This window comes from Nicotiana sylvestris, chromosome 11, assembly GCF_000393655.2.
Source record: "Nicotiana sylvestris chromosome 11, ASM39365v2, whole genome shotgun sequence".
NCBI classification, from domain to species: Eukaryota; Viridiplantae; Streptophyta; class Magnoliopsida; order Solanales; family Solanaceae; genus Nicotiana; species Nicotiana sylvestris.
The window spans coordinates 155095170-155107099 of NC_091067.1; the positions used below are offsets into that span (position 1 = coordinate 155095170).

An 11930-nucleotide genomic window follows, 5' to 3' on the forward strand; every position below is an offset into this window, starting at 1 on the left:
TGTCCACGTCATTTGCATGAAATCGGGCGACAAACCCCAAATCTCCTAAATATTATGGGTCCTTCATAAATGTCCTAATGAACAATAATCATTGTTTCACCATGACCATTCCTTATTTTTTGGCATTTTAGTGCAATAAAACAGGACGTTAAGACGATTCATAGATATTTGTGTGCTATAGATCACGCCATCTACATGAATTCGGGCGACTAGCCCCGTATCTCCTAACATTTTACGGGATCATAAAAAATGGCCTAATAAAAAATAGTCATCGTTTTCCCATGACTATTCCTCGTTTTTGGCCTTTTTGGACCAAAACATAGGAATACATAACGATTAACTGTTTTTCGTGTGTTATAGTCTATGCCATCTGCATGAATTCGGGCAACCGGTCCTGAATCTCTAAATATTTTACGGGCCCAAAAAATAACCTAATGAACAACAGTCATTGCTTCTCCATGATTGTTTCTCGTTTTTTGGGATTTTGGACCATAAATCATGAATTTATGATAATTCCCAAATTTTTGTGTGTTATAGTCCATGCCATTTTCAAGAATTTGGGCGACAACTCTGAATCTCGTAAAATTTCGCTAGCCCGTAAAAATGAGCTAATGAACAATAGTCGTTGAGTCTCCACAACCATTCCTCTTTTTTTACGTCTTAGGCCCATAAAACAAGAAAGCTAAAGATTCTCAGGTTTTTGTCTACTACAGTCCACGTCATCTGTATGAATTCGAGCGATCGTCCCAAATCTTCTAAAGTTTTAGGGGCCGACAGAAAAATGATGTAATGAACAACAACCATCGTTTTGCCATGACTGTTCCTCTTTTTGGCATTTTAGGGCCATAAAACAAGAATTCACGCTGATTCGCAGATTTTCTTATGCTATAGTGCACGTCATATTCATGATTTCGGGCGATCTTGCCCCGAATATCCTAAAATTTTGCGGGCCCATCAAATATTACCTAATGAACAATAGACATCGTTTTTCCATAACCGTTCCTTATTTTTTGACATTTTAGATCTATAAACCATGAATTCAAGACGATTCCTAGATTTTCGTGTGTTATAATCTACGTCATTTGCAAGAATTCAGGCAACGAGCCCTTAATTTCTTAAAATTTTGCGGCCCCACAAAAATGACCTAATGAAGAATAGTCATCACGTGTTTCTCGCTATTTGGCATTTTAAGGTCATAAAATAGGAGTTCCAGATGATTCCCAGATTTTTGTTTGTTATAATCCACATCATATGCATAAATTCAGTCGATCGGCCTCGAATCTCCTAATATTTTGCGGGGCCATAAAAAATGACCTAATAAAAAATAGTCATCGGTTATCCATAGCCATTCCTTCTTTTATGGAATTTTAATATCATAAAACAGGAATTCAGGGTGATTCACAGATTTTCGTGTGCTATAGTCCACGCCATCTGCATAAATTCAGACGACCTTCCCCGAATATCCTATAATTTTGTGGGCCATAAAAAATAACCTAATGAACGATAGTCATCGCTTCGCCATGATTGTTCCTCGTTTTTTGGTGTTTTAGGGCCATAATACAGAAATGTATGATGATTCCCAAATTTTTGTGTGCTACGGTCAATGTCACGTGCATACATATGGGAGACATGCCCTGAATCTCTTAAAATTTTGTAGGCCCATAAAAAACGACCTAATGAATAATAGTCCTAGTTACGCCATGATTGTTCCTTATTTTTTGGCGTTTTAGGGCCATAAAATAGGAATTCAAGACGGTTTTCAGATTTTCATGTGCTATATAGTTCACGCCATTTACAAGAATTCAGGCGACCGGTCCAGAATCTCCTAAAATTTAGCAGGCCAATAAAAATGACCTAATGAAGAATAGTCATCGCTTCGCCATGGCTGTGTCTCATTTTTTGGAGCTTTTGGGCCATAAAACAGGAATTCAGGACGATTCTCAAATTTTCGTGTGCTATAGTCTACGCCATCTCCATGAATTCGGCGACCGGCCCCGAATCTCTAAAATTTGGATAACCCATAAAAATGATCTAATGAACAATTATCATCGCTTCGCTATGAATGTTCCTCATTTTTTAGCGTTTAGGACCATAAAACAGGAATTCAGGACGATTCCCTGATTTTTGTGTGCTATAGTCCATACCATCTGCATAAATTCAGGCGACCGACGCAAATCTTCTAAAATTTTGTAGGCCCATTAAAAATGACCTAATGAACAATAGTCATCGTTTTACCATGACCATTCCTTTTTTTGGCATTTTAGGGCCATAAAACATAAATTCAGGATGATTCCTAGATTTTCATGTGCTATAGTCCACGCCATCTGCATGAGTTCGGGCGACCGACCTTGAATCTCCTAAAATTTTGCGTGCCCATAAAATGACCTAATGAACAATAGTCATCACTTCTCCATGATCGTTCCTCATTTTTTAGCATTTTAGGCCATAAAATAGGAGTTGAGGACGTTTCCCAAATTTTCGTGTGTTATAGTCCACGTCATCTGCATGAATTCATGCGACGGGCTTCGAATCTCCTAACATTTTTCTATTACCATCAAAAACAATATACAGTGTAATTACTACCTTAATACACAACCAAATAATTACAAAGCATAGTAATTATAATAACATGTTTTTTTTGTACACATGTGTTAAACATATAGATAAAGTCACTTCAAAAACAAATCAATTATGAGCTAAAACTTGATACTTATATAGGCGAAGAAGTAGAAAAAAAATATTTATACGCTAGTATTATCAAATGAATTCAAATAGATGAGAAAACAAAATCACATCTACTCACTTAGATGGAATCATTGTTTTACTCTTTCTATCTGCATTACTGTTTTCTAATATTGAGTAGTCTGCGTCACTCACATCTCATGTCTTATGAAGGAGCGATCACATATAATGATCATTATGAAAAATCCAAAATTTTTATAGATAGAATCAATCATAAATTCCCAAGTGCGGAGTCAATGGAATCCAATACGTAGATCAGCTAATAAAAGAGTAAAACAAAAAGTATGCCATAATATATTACATACGTAGTTTATTTTTATTTTGAAAATGTAATTGCTTTCTCTTAATTACACATAATTTCATGTTAATCACTTAATTATTTGGTCAAACAACAAACTATATCCCATTACGCCTAAATTCAATTACAAAGTGGCTTTACAAACATACCATAAAAGTTAAAAAGTTTATAACGAGTGAAGGTGTAGAAACATTGCTGTTTAATTGTAATATTTTAAATTTGATCATTATATTGTTATTCAAGCTGGTTTGCCCGAGTGGTTAAGGGGGAAGACTTAAGATCTTCTGCACACAAGTGCGCATGGGTTCGAACCCCATAGCCAGCAATTACTTAATTTTTTTGGAAGGCTTCTATTTCTCCTCTCTCGTGAGCTAAACATTTTTTTTGGTTAAACTAACTTGCATGCTGATTTGACGATAGATTTTTCTTGTGCTCAATGTACCTTCTTTACCATGTGGAGCCACACTGTAATTTAAAAGGATTATAATTCCGAACCCATAAGGTTCAAATCCTAATTTCACCTTATTCTTTTTTGGTGAAAATGATATCAGGTAATCACTTTTAAGTATGTTGTTTAAAATATATCCACATTTTACAATGTATATAAAGACTAGCCAATTTCGCTCAAACTTTAGGACACGGCAAACCTCAAAGTTCAAACTTCAGGACATTGTGTCCTAAAATTCGAAAATTGTGTCCAAAAGTTCGAATCTCATGTCCTGAATTTTAAATTAGTAGTTCAGAAATTCATGACACTTAATCCTGAATTTCAAATTAGCAGCTCAAAAATTCAGGACATAAATTCAAGATACTTAATTTTTGATGTTTGGGTGAATTGGCTAATCTTTAAATACATTGTAAGTTGTGAATATATTTTAAATAGCGGGGTTAAAAGTGACTATTGTTGTACTTCACCCTTTTCTTTACCTTACACTGTTAGAAAATACAGTATCACTCTCACTATATTAACTACACCAATATGCAAATATGTTTCCAATCTAAAATGAAGACTGTCCCCGTGAATTTCAACCAGTCTGGTTTTGATCATGTTTACGTTTACTTTAAGTCCAATGTTTTTTTACTAGAGCCATCAAAATGTGCTTCGCCCATGAGGCCAGCCCAACCAAGCCCGCTATTTGGGTAGGGCTAGGTGGGGATTGTTTTAGCCCATTTAAAACTGAGGCTTATAAGTCTGGCCCAAGTCAGCTCGCTGGCCCTTGAGGCTTGACAGAGGCTGGGTCTCGTGGACCAAAAATTAATTAAATTCATATTTAAATATTTAAAACAAGTAAAAACTAAAAAAATATTAACTATAATCCAGATTTTCCAAGAATTCTCATTTATCCTTTCATATCAGCTAGAATTTATATTTTTGATATGCATATAGTAAGACAAGATTAGTTTTTCTTTTGTTTAATTAACAACGTACTAGGAAAGTTTTAAGTGGCCAATAATAATTTTTTTCAAAAGAAAATATTACTTTAAGTGGGCAATGATCAATTTGGTTACTTTAATATATTATTAATTATTAAATTGCTCTTCAGTATAGAAAAAGGTCAAGTTTTAATACCCAAAGAATCTTGAAAAACACTAACAAATTTCATGAATTTTTAAAAATTCATGGACTATAATGATGAAATCAACAAATAATGTTAAACCTAAATTAAAAAACCTTAACATATAAACTTATCGAAGCAATTCCTGAATCTAAGGAAAGTGGAAAAAAAGTACTAAATAAATATTTATGTAACGTTAAAAAAAGAAGAGCTCGAGATATAGAGAATTTGCATTTCAATTACGAGATTCCTTATCAAATATGAAGATTCTTGTACGCTCTAAATAAACAGAAGTCGTTCATATGATTAAGAGATTATGTCACGAAAAAATATCTAAAAATTTGAAGAAATATTTTTTCCTAAAAAAGTTGAAGGGCCAGCCCACCCTAGCCCGCAGCCCTCTTAGGGCTGGACTGGGCTAGCCATTTTAAGGCCCATATAGATGGAGGGCCAGTCGTCTTAGCCCATCAAATTTAATAGCCCACGAGGCTTGGGCTAAGCTAGCCCGTTTTGACAGCTCTAATTTTTACGAATCATCTTATAACTCATGCAAAAAGAAAATATAAAAACGTTCTAATTTTTTTTTCTCTCTTTATCTTACTTTATATAGTAATAAATTAAGATGGACTTAAATGGAACAACATTGAAAAGTGATATTTCGTAGCTGACCTCAACTTATTTGAGATCAAGGCGTAATTGTTGTAACTTCAACATCTAACCGAAGTAAGTTCATCGTTCCTCAAAAAAAATTGCAACTCTATCAACATAACTCTGCTAGCTGAACAAAATTCGATGTCCTACATTGATTTTAAAATGTTCACTTTTTACCGTCTAACACAAAAAAAACATGAATATACAAGCAAAACAGAATCAATTGACAAGGTTGTTTTATAATCAGTCTTCCACCATTTCTGTTTCCTCAGCCATTATGATCTCCACATCCCGGATATCTCGCTTCAAAACATTGCCAAGCCTAGCAATAGCCTCAGTTTGCTGTTGCAAAACCTGCCAAATGAAAGATTTTCATTAGTCTACAGAACCACTGACAACCACCACTTGCAGTAGATGTAGGTGATCAGACATGAAGTAAAAATCAGAAGAAACAACAGTAGTGGAAGTCGGATGTGAGGTTGCGTCTGCTAAAACATTACAAATTTCAAGGATGTTCAACTATGATATGTCTGAGCCTCACTAATTCGCTTCCCGACTAAATTCATCCAACTATATAAACAGGGCAAACTCGTGATAGTAATTAAACTCTTCATTTTTTTCTCGTCCTTTTCCCTCTTACCTAATTCGCTTTACATCTTGTTCACTGACAGTCCCCTTGCAAAGCAGATACAATATTGAGTTTAACAAGTATCATGGCAGGAAGGTGATAGAGGCAAAGTGCACATATTGGGATATAAGCTTAGAGCAGACCTGACATTCTCAATATGGTTACAAAGTGCTATACACAACCACAACTTACAGATAGTCATGAGGAACATCATTTAGTTATTATAGATTTATAGCAGACAGAATGTTTTGCCCATAACTCCTGCATGTAGAGGCAAAGAGCACATATCACACCTTTTATTTTGGATAAATTAAAGCAGATCTTACACTTGACAATATGGTTACCAGGTGCGATTGGACAACCACAACTTACAGAAAGCCATAAGGAACATCATTTAACTTATGTTGTCAACAGAATGTATTGCTCATACCTCCTGCATGTCAGTAAGACTCTGTTCATGAATTTTAGTTGAACCAGGGAGATAAACAGAAGCACTTCCAAGGCCATTTTGAACACGGCATACAGTGAGCAGATTCTGAACCCTCCTAGAAAGCTCTGCTCCAGATCCTTTTAACTGTAAGTAGTGTCTGTTTCTCAGAAGTCTTGACAGCCAAAAAGCGCTCAACAAGATTAAAAGACTAGGCTACTAACCTGTCTAGTGATGGCAGTCAACTTCTCTGCCAATTCAGCTTCTCCTTTCATCAAAGGCAATCGACAACCTTTACCTTCCAGTGCCTCTAGTATTCTCATTACCTGTAGTACAGACGAGCCAGAACAACAGTATAATAAGCATAACTGCATAACCTAATAGTGCAAACAGGAGTCTTACGTAATTATTTTAATGGAAGCGAAAATCAGGATGGTGGTGATCCTTGACCACCATTAAAACGACACATTTCACAGATAGTATGCTTAGCTAATTTGGTTTAAGCAAATGACAAGTTACTAATCACTGCTAAAGAGAAAAGTTTTTACTAATAGAAAATTAAGATTATAAGAAAGGCCAAATAAGAATCGCACCCTCAAAAGGCGTCTTTGAAGACCTTGCTCTTTCTGTCTCATTCTTTCGATCCAGGGAAGGGTATCAGCTTGGAAATGCCTTTGCAGCTGCATTAATTGAAAGTCAAGCCAGCAAGGGTAGCATAATGCACAGACAATAGAAGACACTTATGGGACACCATGTGCAGGCACACAATAAGAGAGGGGAAAGGAGACGAACCGTTTTCACATTGTTCTGTGTCATTCGCAGCCTCTCAGCATCCGAAACTATGACTTCATCTTGCAGCTACACGAATTCAATTGAGAAACATCAATTACCAGGAACCACAACCCATCCCCACCCTAGAACCCAAAATTTAGACGAAAAATCAAAACAAATGGAAGGCCACCATTAAAATGAGAAAGTATGACGCAAGGCCATCTCAAATGATTGAAACGCCTCTCATATAGGGGCTGTCATGAAAAGATGAGAACAAGAAAATCCTAATATTAACCTCGCCGGCAAAAAAGTAATTTAACTAATTAATTATAATTTAACTATATCTATAGAACAGCTATAAGACCGGCAATGTTATATGGTAGTGAGTATTAGGCTGCTAAAGTCCAACATATACACAAGATGAGTGTTCAGTCGTACAAGATTAAATAATTTTACCAATGACCACATTCGCCAGAAAGTATAAGTAGTACGCATTAAGGATAAATGAGAGAAGGTCGCTTGAGATGGTTTGGCCATGTCTTGAGTTGACCTACAAACACACTAGTGAGTTAAGGTGTTAAAAAGGGACAGGGTAGACTTAAAATCACATGGAAGGAAGGTGTTTCAAAAGACCTACAAATCCTTGGAATCAATGCAGACTTAACTAAAGATAGGGCACAATGGAAGAAAAATACCCACATAGGTGATACCTACTAGTTAGGAATATGTTTTAGAGTTGTTACAGAATTTTTAATATTATTATTATCATTACTATTATTATTTATAAATACAAATATTTAATTTACTTTTCTCTTTTACCTTATTTTGGTACGGTGATGATATGAGTCGAGTATAAAGAAAGAAGTGAAGAATTATACCGTTGAACGCAATTTCTTTAGGATTGAGGCGTAGTAGTTGGTGATGTTGTAATCAAGAGCTATGATAAACACATGCATCAAGCCGGGATGGTTTTTCTACAGGCTTCTACAAGCATTGTTGGCCGACAATCAAAGATGATCTAATGTGCGCTATTAACCATTGCACATAGTCTGGAGCATTTTGGGAGAAGCTTAAATTCCTCGTATATTGCCATTTGGAATGACGTATCGAAAAGTATCTAATAGGAAATGGCAACACCTTTCTTTAGGTGGTAGAGTTATTTTGATAAACAGCGTTCTTGAGCGCTTCCCACTTTTACAGTCTTTGTTTCTTGACCCTGCTTCAGATTTGAAACGTATGTACTTATGTATAAATTGAGAAGGGAGTGGCAAGGCACAAGCACTCCAAGGCGTTTTGCCTTGCAAAGTGGAATAATGATACGAGAGACAAGAAAAGTGGAGGAATTGGCATTAAAGACTTAAGGATCACAATGTTAGTCTCTTGATGAAATGGCATTGGAGGTTTAACAAAGAGGACAATGCATCTTGGAAGAGGATCTTAGCTGATAAAATACACTCTGATGGACTCCCTGGCGCATTAAAGCTTCAACTGCTCCTCATTTCAGAGTCTAGAGGCTTATACAAGCACCGATATAGCTCTGAATCAAATGTGAGCCTCCTGGTGGGTTGTGGTAGAGATATTAGATTCTGGGAAGATGCTTGGTTGGGACATACTCATCTTAAGGATCTTTTTCAACTTAAATGGAGAAATAAAGATTCATGTAACCAACCCCAACTTGTTTGGGACTGACGTGCAATTGTTGTTGTTTCATAACATCTCCTCTATGCACAATGTTGTAGTTGCTGATACCAATCAAAAAAGATGTTGTAGTTGCTGAACTCTTTCAGATATAGAATAGGAACCTTTTTCTAAGGAGAAACCTATGTGACTGGGAAAATGAAAGAACATGCTCCCTTTTAAGTTCACTTAGCACTACTATTTCAAATCAGCATAAGGGGGACTCTTTCAAATGGAAGGGCCACTCATGACTCAACTGGCAATTTTTTCTGCTAGGTCTTGTTACTATCACTGGAAATAAAAATCTCTGGCCTTGAAGGAAGATATGATATAAGAAGACTCCTTTGAAGGTCTCATGTCTTGCATGGCTCGTGGCCAAGGAAGCGTGTCGCACTCGGTCAAATCTCCAGAAAAGAGTAATGCAATTCTGTAGCAGATGTTCCCTTTGCTAGAGAACCCTGGAGGGTTCTGTCACCTTTTATTGCACCGTAAGATCTCTTGCTATATATGGAGCATGTCTTCGCAATTTTTGGCATGACCTGAACAATGCTCCACTCTATTTTGGACTATTCGGATAGCTGGAGCAAAGTGGTAATAAAGAAGAAGGCATGGAAACTTTGGAACACTATAGCCTTGGTCATTTGGTGGAAAATCTGGACAGAGAGAAACAATAGAATTTTAAAGGAAACGGAGAAATATACACAGCCTTAAGCACAGATGTATTTTTTGCTAGCTTTTTTGTGCAACGTGGTCATTGTAAATGATGTAGATTCCATAATAGCAATGATCGTGGATTTGCACAATCCGTAAGTTTTGATGCACTATCTTAGTATTGTTCATATTCTTATACAAAATAAAATATTCCTATTCGGTAAGGTATAAAAGTATGTGGCATATGGTAATTGCACAAGGTGTAGGATGGGTACCGATATTTTTTGCAGACATTCTTGTGTATTAAGGTTGATAATTGAAAAAAGCGATATCAAATAAGAGTTGGGTATTTATAAAAGAAAATGACTTTTGCGGTGGAAGAAGTCATTTTCCCATTTTAGTTGAAATAATTTTTCTTGAAGAAAACATTTTCCAGATTTCAAGGAAATGAACACCAGAAATAATCTCCCTAAGGAAGATATTTTGGAAATCAGTTTCTGTCATACCAAACACACTCCTAAGTGATTAACTTGAAAGTACCTTGAGCCGATCGGAGAGATCCTTGAAGCCATGAACAAGCTGAGGCCACAGGCGCTCACGATCAGTACTCTCCATGCCTTCAAGTTTTCCCATTGCCTCTGCCCACATAATCTACCAATCCAAACTAATTCATCGTACTTACCAAATATTCCCAGCAAGAAACAAGGAAAGAAACAAGGATACCCATACTGAAATGAAAATTTGAACCATATTGAACTCACATCAGATACACCAGCAGGTTTCGACCTATATTGAGGTTCCGTCACACTGAACAAAAGATGCTGCAAAACCACCATAAATACACATAAATGACGAATAAGTATAACCATCTGTAGACTATACACACCAAAAGATGGAAGCCTTCCAATCATGATTTAATAAAGACTGTAACTTTTCTTTTTTCTTTTATCAGGTACAAAAGACTGTATATTTTAACAACTGACATATCAAAATAGCCAATTCTAAGTTCATATATATCTTCACAACGCTAGCGAACAGCTCCAATATGATAGGTAAATGATTCAGTGAGTACTTCACAAGTGACAATGTACTATTGTGTGATCTAACAATTTCATTTAATTCTGTTACCTCTCCAAGATAAGCTAGCCTAGTAGGAAAAGAGAAAATCAAACCTTGAAAGCATACTTAGTGTTCCCGGCCTCCTCCTTGTATGCATCAACAATTGCCTGATACAAATATAACAAACAAACTGAGTTTAAGTTGCAGTAGTAACTCCGAGAATAAGCATTGAATAAAATGGAAAGCAACCTGCTACGAAAAGGAAAAACATGCTATAAGAGATGAGCATTGGTTCTACAAAGAAATCGACCCTTGGGGAGACAGCCACACTTAAGGACAGCTCCTTGGCGGTGACTCCCCTATCCTTTCAATTTATTGTTTCCCGTGTCTTCTTTATTGAATAAAAGGTCCAAAGTTGCCTATTTTGTATGTCCAAATCAGGACCTTCCGATAATATTTTTTTCCTGTCCCTGGTAGTAGTTTCCGCGAACATTAATGGTTTTAATCATGACATGCTCTTTAGCATCAACCACTTAATGTTTGAAGCCATATAAGGCTTTCTTAAACTACTAAAAGCTTTTTACACAAATCAGCAATTATGTCAAGCGGATTCAAATAAACCTCAGTCATTGGATATTTTGCACTATTTTATATAATAAAAAAAAAAGGACAAGCCGGTGCACAAGGCATCCTGCGTTCATGCAGGGTTCGGAGAAGGGCCGCACCCCAAGGGCTGTGATATAGACAGCATACCCTACTGCAAGCATTAGTGGCTGCACACGGCTCGAACCCGTGACCTTAGGTCACACTATTTTAGATAATAGGCAAATTAAAATTAAAGGACAGCTGTATGTTTCTTGTGTGACAGAATTAAGAAATGTATCCGCAAGAATGGGCATAAGGTTTGCATACTCGCCTATAATAGAAACTTCTAAAATAAATATGATTTGAGATTAAAAAAAAAGAAAGAAAATTAGTACCTGTAAATCCCTATCAGCGAGAGAGAAAGGGAGAGGAGCAACAGGAGCCATCTGAGTAGTCAATTGAGCATTATTAGCGAAATTAGGTTGTTGACCAAATGAACCAACGGGTGGTGTGGAAAAGCTGAAAGGGGACGCCGAACTCTGAGGTGTTTGAAATAAGGAAGTTTGTTGTTGTTGTGGCTGTTGTGAGAATGGTGTTGAAAATAGTGAGGATCCAAAGCCAGTGCCGAAAGAGGAAGTTGACGGCGTGCCGAATGCTGGGGTTGAATTGGACGGAGTGCCAAATAATGCTGGGGAGGAAGAGGGAGTGCCGAAGACGGAGGAGGAAGTCTGACCTCCGAACATCGTTGTTGGAGTAGTCGACACCGTAACCCTAGTCCTTGCTTTAGCTTATGGAGTTGAGTGTAGTGCTACTGACTTTCCGCCATTTTCTTTTGGAATCCGCCTCTGTCCTTTACTCTCTTAAATTTCTTTTCAAATTCTTATC

General features: G+C 36.6%; 1 protein-coding gene and 1 non-coding gene across 2 annotated transcripts; one reads left to right on the forward strand and one right to left on the reverse strand.

Annotated features, from left to right (window-relative positions):
• Positions 1-3282: 3282 nt before the first annotated feature.
• TRNAL-UAA (transfer RNA leucine (anticodon UAA)) lies at positions 3283-3365 on the forward strand. Its single transcript has one exon. It is a non-coding gene; the product is annotated as a tRNA-Leu (tRNA).
• Positions 3366-5229: 1864 nt separating this feature from the next.
• LOC104220264 (nuclear pore complex protein NUP54) lies at positions 5230-11930 on the reverse strand. Its single transcript, XM_009771097.2, has 9 exons — positions 11441-11930; positions 10574-10627; positions 10163-10222; positions 9942-10052; positions 7095-7160; positions 6896-6982; positions 6527-6628; positions 6306-6449; positions 5230-5601 (listed from the first exon to the last, which is right to left on the reverse strand). Exons 1-9 carry the CDS (start codon positions 11786-11788, stop codon positions 5491-5493), a joined length of 1083 nt encoding a protein of 360 aa, XP_009769399.1. The 5' UTR covers positions 11789-11930; the 3' UTR covers positions 5230-5490.

Excerpts from the sequence above, each read along its gene's own strand:
- LOC104220264 (XM_009771097.2), bottom strand. The coding sequence starts at position 11,788 with ATGTTCGGAGGTCAGACTTCCTCCTCCGTCTTCGGCACTCCCTCTTCC. Across the intron at positions 6,450-6,526 it reads TGACTGCCATCACTAGACAG|TTAAAAGGATCTGGAGCAGA; the intron begins GTTAGTAGCCTA and ends CACTACTTACAG. Across the intron at positions 5,602-6,305 it reads GTCTTACTGACATGCAGGAG|GTTTTGCAACAGCAAACTGA; the intron begins GTATGAGCAATA and ends TTCATTTGGCAG.